This window comes from Chrysemys picta, chromosome 22 (assembly GCF_011386835.1).
Source record: "Chrysemys picta bellii isolate R12L10 chromosome 22, ASM1138683v2, whole genome shotgun sequence".
Taxonomy (NCBI): domain Eukaryota; kingdom Metazoa; phylum Chordata; order Testudines; family Emydidae; genus Chrysemys; species Chrysemys picta.
Window position 1 is genome coordinate 1,015,632 of NC_088812.1, and position 17,500 is coordinate 1,033,131.

At 63.0% G+C, this 17,500-nt stretch overlaps 2 protein-coding genes across 2 annotated transcripts in view; both read left to right on the forward strand.

The window, feature by feature from the left end:
• Window positions 1-17,500, forward strand: part of LOC101951774 (intercellular adhesion molecule 5-like) — a 47,670-nt gene that overhangs the window by 29,457 nt on the left and 713 nt on the right. The window contains exons 8-18 of the mRNA XM_065576457.1: window positions 1,015-1,531; window positions 2,064-2,375; window positions 4,222-4,503; window positions 5,454-5,732; window positions 7,641-7,883; window positions 8,805-8,840; window positions 10,276-10,557; window positions 11,490-11,768; window positions 12,133-12,176; window positions 13,734-14,193; window positions 15,203-17,500. The exon at window positions 15,203-17,500 is cut by the window's right edge and continues 713 nt beyond it. Coding sequence (XP_065432529.1) covers window positions 1,015-1,531; window positions 2,064-2,375; window positions 4,222-4,503; window positions 5,454-5,732; window positions 7,641-7,883; window positions 8,805-8,840; window positions 10,276-10,557; window positions 11,490-11,768; window positions 12,133-12,176; window positions 13,734-14,193; window positions 15,203-15,306 — 2,838 coding nt within the window. The 3' untranslated portion in view covers window positions 15,307-17,500. The remainder of the gene's footprint in view (window positions 1-1,014; window positions 1,532-2,063; window positions 2,376-4,221; window positions 4,504-5,453; window positions 5,733-7,640; window positions 7,884-8,804; window positions 8,841-10,275; window positions 10,558-11,489; window positions 11,769-12,132; window positions 12,177-13,733; window positions 14,194-15,202) is intronic.
• Window positions 1-17,500, forward strand: part of LOC135977035 (uncharacterized) — a 348,641-nt gene that overhangs the window by 14,017 nt on the left and 317,124 nt on the right. The window lies entirely within an intron of this gene.

The following is a 17,500-nucleotide window of genomic DNA, read 5'->3' on the forward strand; positions in this document are numbered from 1 at the left end:
AGTGACCGCGCGCTGCAGGGAGAGAAACTGTTTTCCTTCTCCTGGCACACACGCTGCAAGCCATTGTTCGGCTGGCCGGGGTCGTGGACCAGAGCAGGTCTCTGAGGACTGGAACGCGACATGAATAATTTTGGATTGTTAATTATGATGCCAAACTCCGGTCCCTTTTGGAGCAAAACTCCCATTGGACTCAACAGGTTGTTTTCGCTAGATTGAGGACCCAGAGTTGGGCCTGTGGAGTACTAAACCCAGCCCCTGTGCCGGACCAAGTTCTGCAGGGGGATTACAACAGGGACACGCTTGGCCCACTCTTTATTCTGTGTCATTGCCAATTTCAGATTATGGGCTTGATGCCCGGCGGGTGATAATCAGCCTTGCTCCACTGAGCCGAGGGAGCTGGGTTGATCCCACGAGCTGAGGATCCGACCCTGAATTCTTTGCGGCGGGGCAGGGGCTGGGGGGAGCCGGTGGAAGGGGAGACCGGGCTCCTGCCATGGGATAAGTGTTTGGCTGGGGCAAGTGAGGGCAGAATCCACCGCGGAGGCGCTTTGCAATTCCTGTACCCGGTGGGCGTGGCTGGACGGGCACGAGGCCAGGAATCCCCCACTCCCGTGACCTGGGAAAGCAAACAACTCAGTCCCAGGACTCGGCAGAGTGGTGCAAAGTCGTGGGCCTCACTCGGACCCCAGTGCAGCCGAGGGGCAGAGTGCAGAGATGAGGGGGCGCCTGGGGGTGTGCAGTATTCAGCCAGGTTCACGGTAATCGAGAGAGAGAGAGAGAGAGAGCGCCCGTTGGCAACTGCAGCGAAGGGCTGCTGGGAGCAACGGGCTGGGTGGGGATATTCTCATGGGTCCCTGCAGAACCAGCCCCGGCCGCGCTCCTCCTGCCCTGGGAAAGGCACCCCGTTAGCACCACGTGGTTCTCTGGAAAGTGCTTCCCCCTCGCTCCAGCCCTCCACTGCGCCTGGGGCCGGGAGCGAACCGAACCCGGGACTTTCCAAAGCCAAGGTGACGCTGTGGCCGTCGCTCGCCCGGCGCCTGGCTAAGAGGAGCAGCTAAGCGCAGCCCCCCTCGGGCCGCAGCGCAGAACGCCCGGCCCTGTCCAGCCAAAACAGCCTGCGCCTCGCCAAGGAGCGGTCCCCGCCAGGGAAAGGGGTTTCCAGGGCTGAGCTCACCCACTTGGGCTGTGGGTCTCGCACGCTGCGTTGCCGTGAGTGTGCCCCAGGGGCGCAGCGTGACAGGGGTGTTTGCTGTTTCAGGGGCCGCGCAGGGCTCGTTTGAGGTGAGCGTTTCGCCGGAAGCTGCCGTGGTGGAGCACGGAGGGTCCGTCTGGATAAACTGCAGCACCACGTGCCGGGATCCTGGTGCCAGGGGCGGTGTGGAGACCTCACTCATCAAAACCGATAGTGAAAGTGGACCCGGGTGGGTGGCCTTTCTCCTAACCAATATCAAGGAGTGGGCGTCGTCCCCTCAGTGCTACTTCACCTGCAATGGAAATATAAAGCTGGTGACTGCAAACATCTCCGCTTACCGTAAGTGCCGCTGGCTCCCAGCTGCAGTGGGTCTGGGGGGGCTTTTGTGCCACTGACACTTTCTGGTGCAGGGCAGAGCTAGAGAAAGGGAAAAGTCGCTGGCAGAAACTAGGGTACAAGGCTGTGCTCTGGCCCTAGGGCAGGGGACTGGCTGGCTCCGGGGGCAGAGGATGGGACACGGGCCTTTCCCCTCTGGGGACACTGGCTCCGCTCCATTAAGCCAGGCAGCACCTGCGTGGAGTTACCCCCTGGCAGCCGTTGGGTGGGAGGAGTTGGTGGGGCTCAGTCCGGCTCCTGGCAGGGCAGGAATCCACATCCCAACCCCCTGCCCCACTTCGAGCCCCTGCCGGCCGGTCAGCGAGACTGAGCCTGGCTCTCGCCGCCAGCAGGGTCCCCTCCGCGGCAGGGCTCAGCCGGCCTGGGGCGCGGAGATGCACCTGCCAGGCTCTTCCCCCAGCGGCGCCTTTCAGCAGCACCCGGGTCTACGGGATCCAATTAACCGACCTTCGGGTGCTTCCCCCTCTGGCTCCAGGGGCGCCGGAGCGGGTGGTGCTGGAGCCGCTCCCCGAGATGGAGCTGGGCCAGGCCTATAACGTGATGTGCCGGGTTCTGAACGTGGCTCCCGTCACACACCTCACCGTGACCCTCCGGCGGGGAGGAGAGACCCTGCACACGGAGACCTTCCAGAACCACACCGGGAATGGACCCGACAACGTCACAGTGATCACGGAGATCACCCCTCAGCGATCGGACCACGGGCAGGAGTTCACCTGCCACACCGCCCTGGACCTGCACGGGTCCCACTTCGAAAACAGCTCCTCTGCGGTGGAACTCAAGGTTTATGGTGAGTTCCCACATGCTCCATGTGCCAGACACACCGTTCCTCCGTGCACCAGAGACACGCTCCATGTGCCAGACACACCGCTCCGTGCACCAGAGACACACTTTGTGTGCCAGACACACCGCTCCGTGCACCATAGACAATGCTCCATGCACCAGATACACGCTCCATGTGTCAGACACACGGTTCCGTGCACCAGAGACATCGCTCCGTGCACCAGAGACACAGCTCTGGGCACCAGAGACACGCTTTGTGTGCCGGACACACCGTTCCGGGGGCTGGCAGTTCAGGGGACACAGGGGCTTTGCCTGACGGCCCCGCTCCCTGCACCCCCTGCCGACATTCACCCCCCCACAAACGGGCACCAAATACTCCCTGGCCAGGATGGATTCCCTGCTGTCCTGGGCCCGTCGATGCCGGTCCCAGGTTGGGGGCTGAGATCTGTTCTCCCAGGTGGCCGAGGTGTCCCGGGCGACCCCTTTGGGAGCTCCCCTAACGCAGACTGATGCGTCTCCTGCTCTTTACACACCTACTGCGTGAGGTCCCAGCCCCCTGTTTGCGAGTCCCCCCAGCCCCACCAGGCCCAGCGGGGGCTGGCTTCCGACACGCAGAACACGGTGAGCGCCCGTGGAGGGGTCACAGCGATTTAAAGGGATGCCACCCATCTCCCATGCCCTACATGGGGGGGGGGGCGCATAGTCACATGGCCAAAGTGCCGGGGGTGGGGGCCAAGGTACTGTCTGAGCCCAGGGTGGGGCCCCCTGCCCACCCGTCAGAGGGAGGGTCCCTAGGGGGTTGGTTGTCTCACCCCCACAGCACCCAGTCGCTGTGGGACTGGGCCTCGTGCGGCATCAGGCTCCTGCTTCCCCTTCGGGGTGACGGTTTCTTCCCCTTTTTCAACCTTCCCCTCCAGGTGCCTCGTCCCCTTTGGGGCCTGGCCTGGCGGGAGCAGAGGAGGGCAGAGCGCTCTCGGGGCTGCTACGGGGCTTTGGTGAGAGCAGGGTGTGGAACGGGGCCAGGAAGGGCAGTGATGGGTCCATCAGCTGGGGGCAGGGTATGGGATGGAGGGAGAAGTGTGTGTGTGCGATTTGGGGCTGGACAGGAAGATAGAGGGGTGCAGTCTGGGCAGGGGATGGACAGACAGCTGCAGGGGACAGTGGGGAGATAGAGACACCTGAGATGGGGCTAGAGGACTGGGGTGGGACAGCACGGGGTTGAATAAACAGGTTGGTAGTTAGATCGGGAGCAAACTGCATCTCAGCCCCCGTTGTCGCCGCGTCTCTGGATTTCCTTGCTGGGTCTGTCACGGAGTGTGGGGGACACAAGGCCCTGCACCCCTCACTTCCTGCGATTCACCATAACTCTCAGCCAGCCAGTAACGCAGAAGGTTTATTTAGACGATAGGAACACGGCCCAAGACAGGTCTTGCAGGTACAGACATCAGGACCCCCTTAGTTTGGTCCATCTAGGGGCCCCAGGGACACTACAGCCCCGTTGGGGGGCAGAGCCCTGTCTGGGGCCCCCTCCATTTCACCAGCCAGCTCCAAAACTCTAACCCCCTCCAGCATCTCACTCAGCCACCCCCCGGCTCCTCCCCCAGCCTTTGTCCATTTCCCGGGCAGAGGTGTCACCTGGCCCCAGCCCCCTCCTGGGTTCTCACATTACGTGCTCAGGTATCTTCCCTCAAGGCCAGTCTCCCATCCCCCCCTGCAGACGGTCCCAGCCAACCTCCCCACTCAGCATTCACAGACCACATTACGAACAGTCCCAGTTCTTCACAGGGTCCCAAGGGGCTCCCTTTGCTGATGTTTCCCTCATGCCCCGCGGTGGTTTTTCTCGCCCGCTGCAGATCTCCCAGAGGAGCCCCAGCTCCAAACCTCCCTCTATATCGAGGTGGGCGCCAGGCCGCTCGCCCGCTGTTGGGTGGCCGGGGTCTTCCCCGTCGCGGGAGAGGCCCGGTTCACCCTGTCCTTTGGGGGAGTGAGCCTGAACTTCACTGTCACCACGTCGGGCGACATGGCCACCGCCCAGGGCGAGGTTCGGTCCCCGTCCCCGGGACAGCACCAGCTGAACTGCACCGTGTCCGTGGGGCCCGTGTCCAGATCCGCAGGGCAGAGCGTTCTCGTTTACCGTGAGTGTCTGGGGGGCTCCCGGCCGGCCCGGATTTCGGGGGCTCGGGGGCTCGGCGGGGGACGTGGGCACTGTGGGCCGGGCTGGCGCGAAGGCTGGGCAGATCTCTGTGGGTTCAGCTCCCGTGGGGGCTGCTTTCAGTTCACGTCGGTTCCTCCCCCTGGACTTTCCATCTGAGTTTTCAGGCTGAAACTCGCTCCAAGCCCAGAGCAGAACTCAGCCCCCCCGGCCCGATTTCCCACGGGTCCCCCCTACACCAGATCCCCTCCCTGCTCCCACGCCCAGTCCTAGCCTGGCCTGGGACTCATCCCCCGACACCCCTCTGTGGGGCTCTGACCTGGCCCCCCTCCCACACAGGCGCTCCACTGAGCCGGGGTGCTCCCAACAAACCAGTCTGTCATTGCGGCCGAGCGGCTGCGTAGCTCAGGCCAGGGAATTCCTCCCAGCGGCTCCAGAGAGTCAGAGCCACGCTGGGCTGGAAGGGAGCGGGCGAGGCCACCGAGCCGCCCCCGGCCATGCGGAGACCGGGGTCAGTCTGCCCTGGCCCGGCCTGCCCCGCTAGGGAGAGGCAGGTTCGTACCCTGATGCAGGGCATGAGGAGCGGGCGCTGCCAGAGAACGGAGCCCTCACCGGCCAGAGCTGGAGGGGAGGGGCGGGGGGAGCCATGGGGATTTAGGTACCAGTCCATGCGTGGAGCAACCTGCGGGAGGAATTTGGGCCCAGGTATTCAAAGGTACTTAGGTGCCTAACTCCCATGGGATCTGGGCCTAACTCCCTTCGGGGTCTGGGTGTTAACTTGAACGGGCCAGGTGTGTCCAGCCCCGAGCTGGCTTCGACCATCTCACCCGTCCGGTCTCGAGCGAAGCGTCCTGCCGGGGAGCCAGCGTGCTCCCCCTCGGACGGGGATCGGCAGCCCGGGCCAAACAGCAGCTCTGTCCCGGTCCTTTGCAGGTCTCCCTGAGCCCGTCCTGGAGGTAACCGAGTCCCGGACCCTCGTTAACAGCAGCGTGACCGTTACGTGCCGTTCTCCTGAGGCCGACCCCCCGGGCGTCCTGCTGCAGCTCAGAGACGCCGAGCGAGTCCTGGTCTCCAGCCACCCGGCCCAGCCCCCTGTGCAGCTCCATCTGACGGCTGGCGAGGAAGACGACGGGAGGGAGTTCACGTGTGAAGCAAGGCATAACTCCGGCATCCCCGCCGTGAAACGCATGTCTGCCAGACTCACTGTCCTCTGTGAGTAGAGGGGCCGCGGCTCCGTCTTAGGTGCTGCTCCGGCCCCGGCCCCACCGGCCACGCTCTGCGCTCACCCCTGTCACGGAGTGTGGGGAGTCAGGGCCCTACACCCCTCTTCCTGGGATTCCCCGGGACTCTCAGCCAGCCAGTAAAATGGAAGGGTTAGTGGACAGTAGGAACGCAGTCTGCAGCAGAGCTTGTAGGTACCACCGGGACCCCTCAGTCAAGTCCTTCTGGGGGGTGCAGGGAGCTTAGACCCCAGCGTGGGGTTCGCTGGGTTGCACCACCCAGCCCAAACTGACACTAACAACTCCTCCAGCAGCTCTCTCCCCCCTCCCCCCAGCTCCTCCTCTCCTTTGTCCTGTCTCCTGGGCAGGTGTCACTTCTCCCAACCCCCCTCCTGGCTCAGGTAACTTCCTTCCCATCCCCAATGTAACCCCCCTGCAACATTCCCAGTCAAATCCGCCCGCTCCCTGCTCTGTCACAGCCCCCCTGCAGTCAGGAAGCAACGCCCCCTTTTCACAGCTGGCAGCTGAGCCCCCAGACCCTCTCCCAAGGACTCGAACCCAGGGCTCCTGGCCCATCCTCCCACTCCACTCCCACAAGCTTTTCTTCCGACGCACTCGGCTGGGACAGGTTTCAGAGCCGCAGCCGTGTTAGTCTGTATCTGCAGAAAGAACAGGAGTACTTGTGGCACCTTAGAGACAAACACATTTATTTGGGCATAAGCTTTCATGGGCTACAGCCCACTTCATCAGATGCATGGAGTGGAAAATACAGAAGGAAGATCTAGATCTAGATCTATACACAGGGAACATGAAACAATGGGTGTTACCATACAGGTTATAAGGAGAGTGATCAGTTAAGGTGAGCTGTTGTCAGCAGGAGAGAAAAATAACTGTTTGTTGTGGTAATGAAAATGGCGCATTTCCAGCACTTGACAAGGAGATATAAAGAACTGGGGGGCGGGGGGTGAGATAAGCATGGGGAAATAGTTTTACTTTGTTCCTTATATCTCCTTATCAAGTGCTGGAAATGGGCCATTTTCATTATCACCACAAACAGTTCTTTTTCTCTCCTGCTGACAACAGCTCACCTTAACTGATCACTCTCCTTATAATGTGTATGGTAACGCCCATTGTTTCATGTTCTCTGTGTATATATATATATATTATATATATCTTCCTTCTGTATTTTCCACTACATGCATCCGAAGAAGTGGGCTGTAGCCCACAAAAGCTTATGCTACAATAAATGTGTTAGTCTCTAATTCTTCTTTCGGCTGGGACAGTGACTCTCTTGTGCCTGCGACCTGGGGCGGCCATTCCTGTGCAGAAGCGGCCAGAGAAATGCACTGGGTCCAATCAGTTCTTAGTATTAGCATATCAGGGCCCAGACCCCAGCCGAGATCAGGGCCCCGTCGCGCCGGGCGGTGCCCAGACCCCACCCGAGATCAGGGCCCCGTCGTGCCGGGTGCTGCCCAAACCCCACCCGAGATCAGGGCCCCGTCACGCCGGGTGCTGCACAGATACAGTCCTGCCCCAGGGAATGTTCCCAGGCTAATGAGACAGGAGGAATCCCTGGCCCCATTTTACAGATGGGGAACCTGAGGCCTTCTCGTGACTTTATCAGGTTTTGGCTCAGATCCAGGTCACACCGGGCGGCCATGGCAGAGGCAGGGCTTGACCCCAGAGCTCCCAAGTCCAGGCTGTTGCCTTGCACGCCGGGCCCCCTGTGCTGCCCCAGGGCAAGGCCTGCTGGTGCCAGGCAGGGCAGTGGGGAGAGCCCAGCGAGGAGGCGCCTGTGGCAGGGGAGAGCCGCTGTCCTTGGCAGCAGCCCCAGAGGTGGGCAGGAGATGGGGCTACACGGCCCTGGGCAGCGTAACCAACCGCCCCCTCTCGCTTCCAGACGGGCCCAGGATGGACGACTCCGGCTGCCCCAGGGAGTGGATCTGGAAGGAGGGGACGGAGCAAACCTTCTCCTGCCTGGCCCGGGGGAACCCAGCGCCAGCCGTGGTGTGCACGAAGGACGGGGTGCCCGTCAGCATCGGGGTGCAGCAGCAGGTCAGGAGAGAGGACGCCGGGACCTACCTCTGCAAAGCATTCAACGCGCACGGCTCGGCCAGCCGGGATGTGACCGTCCAGGTGGAGTGTAAGTGGCCTTTGGTGGATCCTCCAGCAGGCGACTTGGAGGGTGGCATGCAAATGCGACAAAGGGATTTAGGAGCACAGGTTAATGGGTCTCAGGTAAAATCCCATTGACTTTCCATGGGATTTAGGAGCCCAAACACCACCCAAAGCCGCGGGGGCTCGGTACAGGGATCCGGGCTGCCATTCTCTGGCCTGGCGTCCTGCTGGAGGGCAGACTGGCAGGCCCAGTGATCCCATCTGGCTGTTCCATCGGTGTGGCTTGTGCTCCGCAGGCTTGGCCAGGGCACAGCCCCCCGCCCCCAGGCTCAGGGGGTGCGTCCAGGCATCACTCCCACCCCGGAGTGAGCAGGGATGGGTCCAGCGTCCTGCAGCCTGGCGGTTTTCAGCTTCATCTCTGTCCCAGCTTGTCCTCCTACTAATTATGTGTAATATGACAGAACACCAACCGAGATCAGGGCGCCGTCGCGCCAGGCGCTGCCCAAACCCTGGCCAAGATCAGGGCCAGATTGCACCGGGCACTGCCCAGACCCCGGCCGAGATCAGGGCCAGATTGCACCGGGCACTGCCCAGACCCCGACCGAGATCAGGGCCCCGTCACGCTGGGCGCTGCCCAGACCCCAGCCGAGATCAGGGCCCCATTGCGCCCGGCGCTGCTCAGACCCCGACTGAGATCAGGGCCCCGTCGTACCGGGCGCTGCCCAGACCCAGCGTGAGAGACAGTCCCTGCCCCAGAGAGCTCACCATCTAACCAGGCAAAGTGGAAGGGGAAACTGAGGCACTGAGCGGGTGAGGTACTTACCCAAGACCAGTGGCTGAGGGGAGTAGAATCCAGGTGTCCTGAGTCCCAGTCCTCTGCCCCCTGCCCTACCCATGAGTCTGAACCAGCTCTTAGCCCTTCTCAACCTCACTCCTTCTTTAACAGATCTCAACATCCTGGGTTTGGCACTGGGGCTCGTAGGTGCGTTGGCTGCTCTGACCGGACTAGGCGTGGGGGGCTACATGTACTACCGCTCCATGAGAATCTGAAACTACCGGCTCAGACAGCAGCAGGCCAAGCAGGCCGAGCAGGGCAAGCCGTCCGAACAGATGAGCCTGAATGGGGCCACACAGAACACACCTGATCTGGAGCACAGCGTCTAGGCCTGGAGTGCAGGACCCGGAGCCCTGGGGCTCCTCGCTGCTGCTTTTCCCCTTTGCCTCCGGGGAGCCCCCGTTAACCCTCGGGATGCTGGGCAGTGCCAAGAGCCTGGGGGTTCATGGCCTCTGCGCTGGCAGCATGGGGCCCTCCCATGCGCACACCAGCTGCTCTCCGGAGAGCAACGATCAGAGGGAGGGAGGCCTCCGGAGCGGGGCAGACACCCCCAGGACATCCAGGGCTGGAATCTCCCGTGTCCTTGGCTGGAGGGACGTCTGGCTGCAGCTGAGCTCTGCCCCGCTGGGGAAGCAGGTGGCTGGGAGACCCCAGGCCCAGCAGGAAACGCCTGTAACACTAAAGTCGGAACAGTTGTGTCGGGAGGGGAACAGCTTTAACGGCCGCCTCTAACCACTTCTCCTAGCGATGGGGAAGGCGCCTCCGAGCTGCACACGAGCTGGGGGCGGGGTATGGGATGGAGGGAGAAGTGTGTGTGTGCGATTTGGGGCTGGACAGGAAGATAGAAGGGTGCAGTCTGGGCAGGGGGTGGAGAGACAGCTGCAGGGGACAGTGGGGAGACAGAGAGACCCGAGATGGGGCTAGAGGACTGGGGTGGGACAGCACGGGGCTGGATAAACAGGTTGGTAGTTAGATCGGGAGCAAACTGCATCTCAGCCCCAGTTGTCGCCGCGTCTCTGGATTTCCTCGCTGAGTCTGTCACGGAGTGTGGGGGGACACAAGGCCCTGCACCCCTCACTTCCTGCGATTCGCCATGACTCTCAGCCAGCCAGTAACGCAGAATGTTTATTTAGACGATAGGAACACGGCCCAAGACAGGTCTTGCAGGTACAGACATCAGGACCCCCTTAGTTTGGTCCATCTAGGGGCCCCAGGGACACCACAGCCCCGTTCGGGGGCAGAGCCCCGTCTGGGGCCCCCTCCATTTCACCAGCCAGCTCCAAAACTCTAACCCCCTCCAGCGTCTCACTCAGCCTCCCCCCAGCTCCTCCCCCAGCCTTTGTCCATTTCCCGGGCAGAGGTGTCACCTGGCCCCAGCCCCCTCCTGGGTTCTCACGGTACATGCTCAGGTATCCTCCCTCAAGGCCAGTCTCCCATCCCCCAATGCAGCCCCCCAGCCAATCTCCCCACTCAGCATTCACAGACCACATTACGAGCAGTCCCAGTTCTTCACAGGGTCCCAAGTGGCTCCCTTTGCTGATGTTTCCCTCATGCCCCGCGGTGGTTTTCTCGCCCGCTGCAGATCTCCCAGAGGAGCCATGGCTCCAAACCTCCAACTATATCGAGGTGGGCACCAGGGCACTCGCCCGCTGTTGGGTGGCCGGGGTCTTCCCCGTCGCGGGAGAGGCCCGGTTCAACCTGTCCTTTGGGGGAAAGAGCCTGAACTTCACCGTCACCACGTCGGGCGACACGGCCACCGCCCAGGGCGAGGTTCGGTCCCCGTCCCCGGGACAGCACCAGCTGAACTGCACCGTGTCCGTGGGGCCCGTGTCCAGATCCGCAGGGCAGAGCGTTCTCGTTTACCGTGAGTGTCTGGGGGGCTCCCGGCCTGCCCGGATTTCGGGGGCTCGGGGGCTCGGCGGGGGACGTCGGCACTGTGGGCCGGGCTGGCGCGGAGGCTGGGCAGATCTCTGTGGGTTCAGCTCCCGCGGGGGCTGCTTTCAGTTCACGTCGGTTCCTCCCCGTGGACTTTCCATCTGAGTTTTCAGGCTGAAACTCGCTCCAAGCCCAGAGCAGAACTCAGCCCCCCCGGCCCGATTTCCCACGGGTCCCCCCCGCACCAGATCCCCTCCCTGCTCCCACGCCCAGTCCTAGCCTGGCCTGGGACTCCTCCCCCGACACCCCTCTGTGGGGCTCTGACCTGGCCCCCCTCCCACACAGGCGCTCCACTGAGCCGGGGTGCTCCCAACAAACCAGTCTGTCATCGCGGCCGAGCGGGTGCGTAGCCCAGGCCAGGGAATTCCTCCCAGCGGCTCCAGAGAGTCAGAGCCGTGCTGGGATGGAAGGGAGCGGGCGAGGCCATGCGGAGACCCGGGTCAGTCTGCTCCTGGCCCGGTCTGCCCCACTAGGGAGAGGCAGGTTCGTACCCTGATGCAGGGCATGAGGAGCGGGCGCTGCCAGAGAACCGAGCCCTCACCTGCCGGAGCTGGAGGGGAGAGGCGGGGGAGCCATGGGGATTTAGGTACCAGTCCATGCGTGGAGCAGCCTGCGGGAGAAATTTGGGCCCAGGTACTCAAAGGTACTTAGGTGCCTAACTCCCATGGGATCTGGGCCTAACTCCCTTCGGGGTCTGGGCGTTAACTTGAACGGGCCAGGTGTGTCCAGCCCCGAGCTGACTTCGACCATCTCACCCGTCCGGTCTCGAGCGAAGCGTCCTGCCGGGGAGCCAGCGTGCTCCCCCTCGGACGGGGATCGGCAGCCCGGGCCAAACAGCAGCTCTGTCCCGGTCCTTTGCAGGTCTCCCTGAGCCCGTCCTGGAGGTAACCGAGTCCCGGACCCTCGTTAACAGCAGCGTGACCGTTACGTGCCGTTCTCCTGAGGCCGACCCCCCGGGCGTCCTGCTCCAGCTCAGAGACGCCGAGCGAGTCCTGGTCTCCAGCCCCCCGGCCCAGCCCCCTGTGCAGCTCCATCTGACGGCTGGCGAGGAAGACGACGGGAGGGAGTTCACGTGTAAAGCAAGGCCTGACTCCGGCATCCCCGCCGTAAAATGCACGTCTGCCAGACTCACTGTCCTCTGTGAGTAGAGGGGCCGCGGCTCCGTCTTAGGTGCTGCTCTGGCCCTGGCTCCACCGGCCACGCTCTGCGCTCACCCCTGTCACGGAGTGTGGGGGAGTCAGGGCCCGGCACCCCCCTTCCTGGGATTCACCGGGACTCTCAGCCAGCCAGTAAAATGGAAGGTTTAGTGGACAGTAGGATCGCAGTCTGCAGCAGAGCTTGTAGGTACCACTGGGACCCCTCAGTCAAGTCCTTCTGGGGGGTGCAGGGAGCTTAGACCCCAGCTTGGGGTTCCCTGCGTTGCACCACCCAGCCCAAACTGACACTAACAACTCCTCCAGCAGCTCTCTCCCCCTCCCCCCAGCTCCTCCTCTCCTTTGTCCAGTTCCCGGGCAGGTGTCACTTCTCCCAGCCCCCCTCCTGGCTCAGGTAGCTTTCGTGGGCTACAGCCCACTTCTTTGGATGCATGTAGTGGAAAATACAGAAGGAAGATCTAGATCTAGATCTATACACAGGGAACATGAAACAATGGGTGTTACCATACAGGTTATAAGGAGAGTGATCAGTTAAGGTGAGCTGTTGTCAGCAGGAGAGAAAAATAACTGTTTGTTGTGGTAATGAAAATGGCCCATTTCCAGGACTTGACAAGGAGATATAAAGAACTGGGGGGCGGGGGGTGAGATAAGCATGGGGAAATAGTTTTACTTTGTTCCTTATATCACCTTATCAAGTGCTGGAAATGGGCCATTTTCATTATCACCACAAACAGTTCTTTTTCTCTCTTGCTGACAACAGCTCACCTTAACTGATCACTCTCCTTATAACGTGTATGGTAACGCCCGTTGTTTCATGTTCTCTGTGTATATATATATTATTATATAGATCTTCCTTCTGTATTTTCCACTACATGCATCCGATGAAGTGGGCTGTAGCCCACAAAAGCTTATGCTACAATAAATGTGTTAGTCTCTAATTCTTCTTTCGGCTGGGACAGTGACTCTCTTGTGCCTGCGACCTGGGGCGGCCATTCCTGTGCAGAAGCGGCCAGAGAAATGCACTGGGTCCAATCAGTTCTTAGCATTAGGGTATCAGGGCCCCATCGCGCCGGCCGGTGCCCAGACCCCAGCTGAGATCAGGGCCCCGTCGTGCCGGGTGCTGCCCAGACCCCAGCTGAGATCAGGGCCCTGTCGCGCCGGGCGCTGCCCAGACCCAGCTGAGATCAGGGCCCCGTCGCACCGGGCGCTGCCCAGACCCCAGCCGAGATCAGGGCCCCGTCGTGCCGGGTGCTGCCCAGACCCCGGCCGAGATCAGGGCCCCGTCGCGCCGGGCGGTGCCCAGACCCCAGCCGAGATCACGGCCCCGTCACGCCGGGCGCTGCCCAGACCCCAGCTGAGATCAGGGCCCCATTGCACCGGGTGCTGCCCAGACCCCGGCCGAGATCAGAGCCCCGTCACGCCGGGCGCTGCCCAGACCCCAGCTGAGATCAGGGCCCCGTCGCGCCGGGCGGTGCCCAGACCCCAGCCGAGATCAGGGCCCCGTCGCACCGGGCGCTGCCCAGACCCCAGCCGAGATCAGGGCCCCGTCGCACCGGGCGCTGCCCAGACCCCAGCCGAGATCGGGGCCCCGTTGCGCCGGGCGCTGCCCAGACCCCGGCCGAGATTGGGGCCCCGTCGCGCCGGGCGCTGCCCAGACCCCAGCCGAGATCAGGGCCCCGTCGCGCCGGGCGGTGCCCAGACCCCAGCCGAGATCAGGGCCCCGTCGCGCCGGGTGCTGCCCAGAGCCCGGACGAGATCAGGGCCCCGTCACGCCGGGTGCTGCCCAGATACAGTCCTGCCCCAGGGAATGTTCCCAGGCTAATGAGACAGGAGGAATCCCTGGCCCCATTTTACAGATGGGGAACCTGAGGCCTTCTCGTGACTTTATCAGGTTTTGGCTCAGATCCAGGTCACACCGGGCGGCCATGGCAGAGGCAGGGCTTGACCCCAGAGCTCCCAAGTCCAGGCCGTTGCCTTGCACGCCGGGCCCCCCTGTGCTGCCCCAGGGCAAGGCCTGCTGGCGCCAGGCAGGGCAGTGGGAGGAGCCCAGCGAGGAGGCGCCTGTGGCAGGGGAGAGCCGCTGTCCTTGGCAGCAGCCCCGGGGGCGGGCAGGAGATGGGGCTACACGGCCCTGGGCAGCGTAACCAACCGCCCCCTCTCGCTTCCAGACGGGCCCAGGATGAACGACTCCGGCTGCCCCAAGGAGTGGATCTGGAAGGAGGGGACGGAGCAAACCTTCTCCTGCCTGGCCCGGGGGAACCCAGCGCCAGCCGTGGTGTGCACGAAGGACGGGGTGCCCGTCAGCATCGGGGTGCAGCGGCAGGTCAGGAGAGAGGACGCCGGAACCTACCACTGCAAAGCATCCAACGCGCACGGCTCGGCCAGCCGGGATGTGACCGTCCAGGTGGAATGTAAGTGGCCTTCAGTGGATCCTCCAGCAGGCGACTTGGAGGGTGGGCGTGCAAATGCGACAAAGGGATTTAGGAGCACAGGTTAATGGGTTTCAGGTAAAATCCCATTGACTTTCCATGGGATTTAGGAGCCCAAACACCCCCCAAAGCCGCGGGGGCTCAGTACAGGGATCTGGGCTGCCATTCTCTGGCCTGGCGTCCTGCTGGAGGGCAGACTGGCAGGCCCAGGGATCCCATCTGGCTGTTCCATCGGTGTGGCTTGTGCTCCGCAGGCTTGGCCAGGGCACAGCCCCCCGCCCCCAGGCTCAGGGGGTGCGTCCAGGCATCACTCCCACCCCGGAGCGAGCGGGGATGGGTCCAGCGTCCTGCAGCCTGGCGGTTTTCAGGTTCATCTCTGTCCCAACCCGTCCTCCTACTAATTATGTGTAATATGACAGAACACCAACCGAGATCAGGGCGCCGTCGCGCCAGGCGCTGCCCAAACCCTGGCCAAGATCAGGGCCAGATTGCACCGGGCACTGCCCAGACCCCGGCCGAGATCAGGGCCAGATTGCACCGGGCACTGCCCAGACCCCGACCGAGATCAGGGCCCCGTCACGCTGGGCGCTGCCCAAACCCTGGCCAAGATCAGGGCCCCATTGCGCCGGGTGCTTCTCAGACCCCGACCGAGATCAGGGCCCCGTCACTCTGGGCGCTGCCCGGACCCCAGCCGAGATCAGGGCCCCATTGCGCCGGGCGCTGCTCAGACCCCAATTGAGATCAGGGCCCCGTCGTGCCGGGCGCTGCCCAGACCCAGCGTGAGAGACAGTCCTTGCCCAGAGAGCTCACCATCTAACCAGGCAGAGTGGAAGGGGAAACTGAGGCACTGAGCGGGTGAGGTACTTACCCAAGACCAGTGGCTGAGGGGAGTAGAACCCAGGTGTCCTGAGTCCCAGTCCTCTGCCCCCTGCCCTACCCATGAGTCTGAACCAGCTCTTAGCCCTTCTCAACCTCGCTCCTTCTTTAACAGATCTCAACATCCTGGGTTTGGCACTGGGGCTCGTAGGTGCGTTGGCTGCTCTGACCGGACTAGGCGTGGGGGGCTACATGTACTACCGCTCCACGAGAATCTGAAACTACCGGCTCAGACGGCAGCAGGCCAAGCAGGCCGAGCAGGGCAAGCCGGCCGAGCAGATGAGCCTGAACGGGGCCACACAGAACACACCTGAACTGGAGCACAGCGTCTAGGCCTGGAGTGCAGGACCCGGAGCCCTGGGGCTCCTCGCTGCTGCTTTACTCCTTTGCCCCCGGGGAGCCCCCGTTAACCCTCGGGATGCTGAGCAATGCCAAGAGCCTGGGGGTTCATGGCCTCTTCGCTGGCAGCACGGGGCCCTCCCATGCGCACACCAGCTGCTCTCCGGAGACCAAGGATCAGAGGGAGGGAGGCCTCCGGAGCGGGGCAGACACCCCCAGGACGTCCAGAGCTGGAATCTCCCGTGTCCTTGGCTGGAGGGACGTCTGGCTGCAGCTGAGCTCTGCCCCGCTGGGGAAGCAGGTGGCTGGGAGACCCCAGGCCCAGCAGGAAACGCCTGTAACACTAAAGTCGGAACAGTTGTGCCGGGAGGGGAACGGCGTTAACCACCGCCTCTAACCACTTCTCCTAGCGATGGGGAAGGCACCTCCGAGCCGCACACCAGCTCTGCCCCAGCTGGGGAGGCGGCTGCCCGGGGCATGTGCGACGGACCCACGGGATCACTGTGAAAACGGTTCGACACTAACCAGACGGGCTTTGGGATCGCCGGGTCTGTGCAACGGAGACGGGCTGTGGGGTCCGTTACTCGGATCAGCTGAATCGCAAGACGCTATGTCCCCCCTCCACCGTATCTCCAGCCATGGAGCGGACTCAGGGATACCACGTCTCCCTCGCCTGTGGGCCTGAGCTGGGCGCGGCGTGGCAGGGACCAGGGTCTGCGCTCCATGGCCCGGTATGGGCGGGGAGGTCAATGACGTTAATAACTGGAAGCGAAAGCCCCCAGTCTGTGTGAAGAGAGCGTAAGGGAGAGACTCGGGCAGGGGGCGAAGGGAACTGTTCGTATGTTACAGGCAAACGGTGGGAAATTCCCCTTCGGGACTTTTCCGACCCCGCGGGGGGCTGGGGAGCAGCTGGCCCCGGAGGTGTCAGAGTTAAAGGGCTGGTGGCCTTTGCAGAGCGTGTCTCGGGGCCGGGATTGCCAGCAGAGCCCGGCGCGTTGGGGGGGCACCAAGGAGCTCTCTGGCCAAGCCGGCTGTTCTCGGGGCGCCTCACTGGGGGCTGTCTCTGGGGAATCCCCCCCCCAAGGGAGGGGGCTGAGCCCCTGGGACAGTTCAGCCTTTCAGCGCGTCACCCCTGTGCTGAGCCCAGCAGGTCAGGCCCGGGGCAGAGAACAGGAGCGACCAGCCCTGGAGCTCTGCCATGCAGGGAACTGATCAGGGGCCCTGTGCTGGGGTGATCCAGGCCCCACACTGCAGAGGAAGGTGGAAAAGCCCCCAGGGTTCCCGCCAGGCTGCCCTGGGGGGAAATTCCCTCCCTAGCCCCCTCTGACAGCCCTGAGCAGGGAGTCCGACTCACCCGCCCGGCAGCTCAGAGCCCTGGCCCAGCCCCACCGGCGTCCCGCCAGGTTACGCCCAGTTTGCACTGGGGTGAGTAACGGCACAAGCTGCAAGGCAGAGGCCCGGGCAGCGACGCCCTGGAGCCCCGGGCGCCAGGCAGCTGCCGCATTGCGAATCAGAAGCAGCGCCGAGGCCTGGGGCGACGGGAGCTTTGCCGACTGGGGAGATGGTCCCCCGGGTCGAGCCAGGAGCTAAAATCACGGAGAACCGAGCGCGGGCCGGCTAACGAGAACGAGGCTGTAAAGGTGAGTGCCAAGTGTCAGGCTCTGCGCTGGGTCTCTGGAGGCCTGGGTTTGATTCCCAGTTCTGCCACAGACGCCCTGTGTGACCTTGGGCAAGTCACTGCATCCCTCCAGGCTGAGCTTCCCCACCTGTGACTGGGGATAATGAACCTTCCCCTGTCTCCGAGCGTGAGCTCTTGGGGCAGGGGCTGTCTCGGGCTGGGCAGCACCGGGGCCCGGATCTGGGTCAGGCTCAGGGCAGTACCCAGCCTGCTGGGGCCCAGATCTGGGTCAAGTCCCTTAATACAGACAATGAGCGAACAGATTCCACAATGTTTCCTTTCTTTAAAGGCTCTGCTATCTCCAGCAACGCTTGGCGCTGCCTGTGGATTCCACAGAACCACTTTCTTGCCCCCAGGGTGTCCGGCGGGAGGGTGTTGTGGTGTTGTGTGCACTCG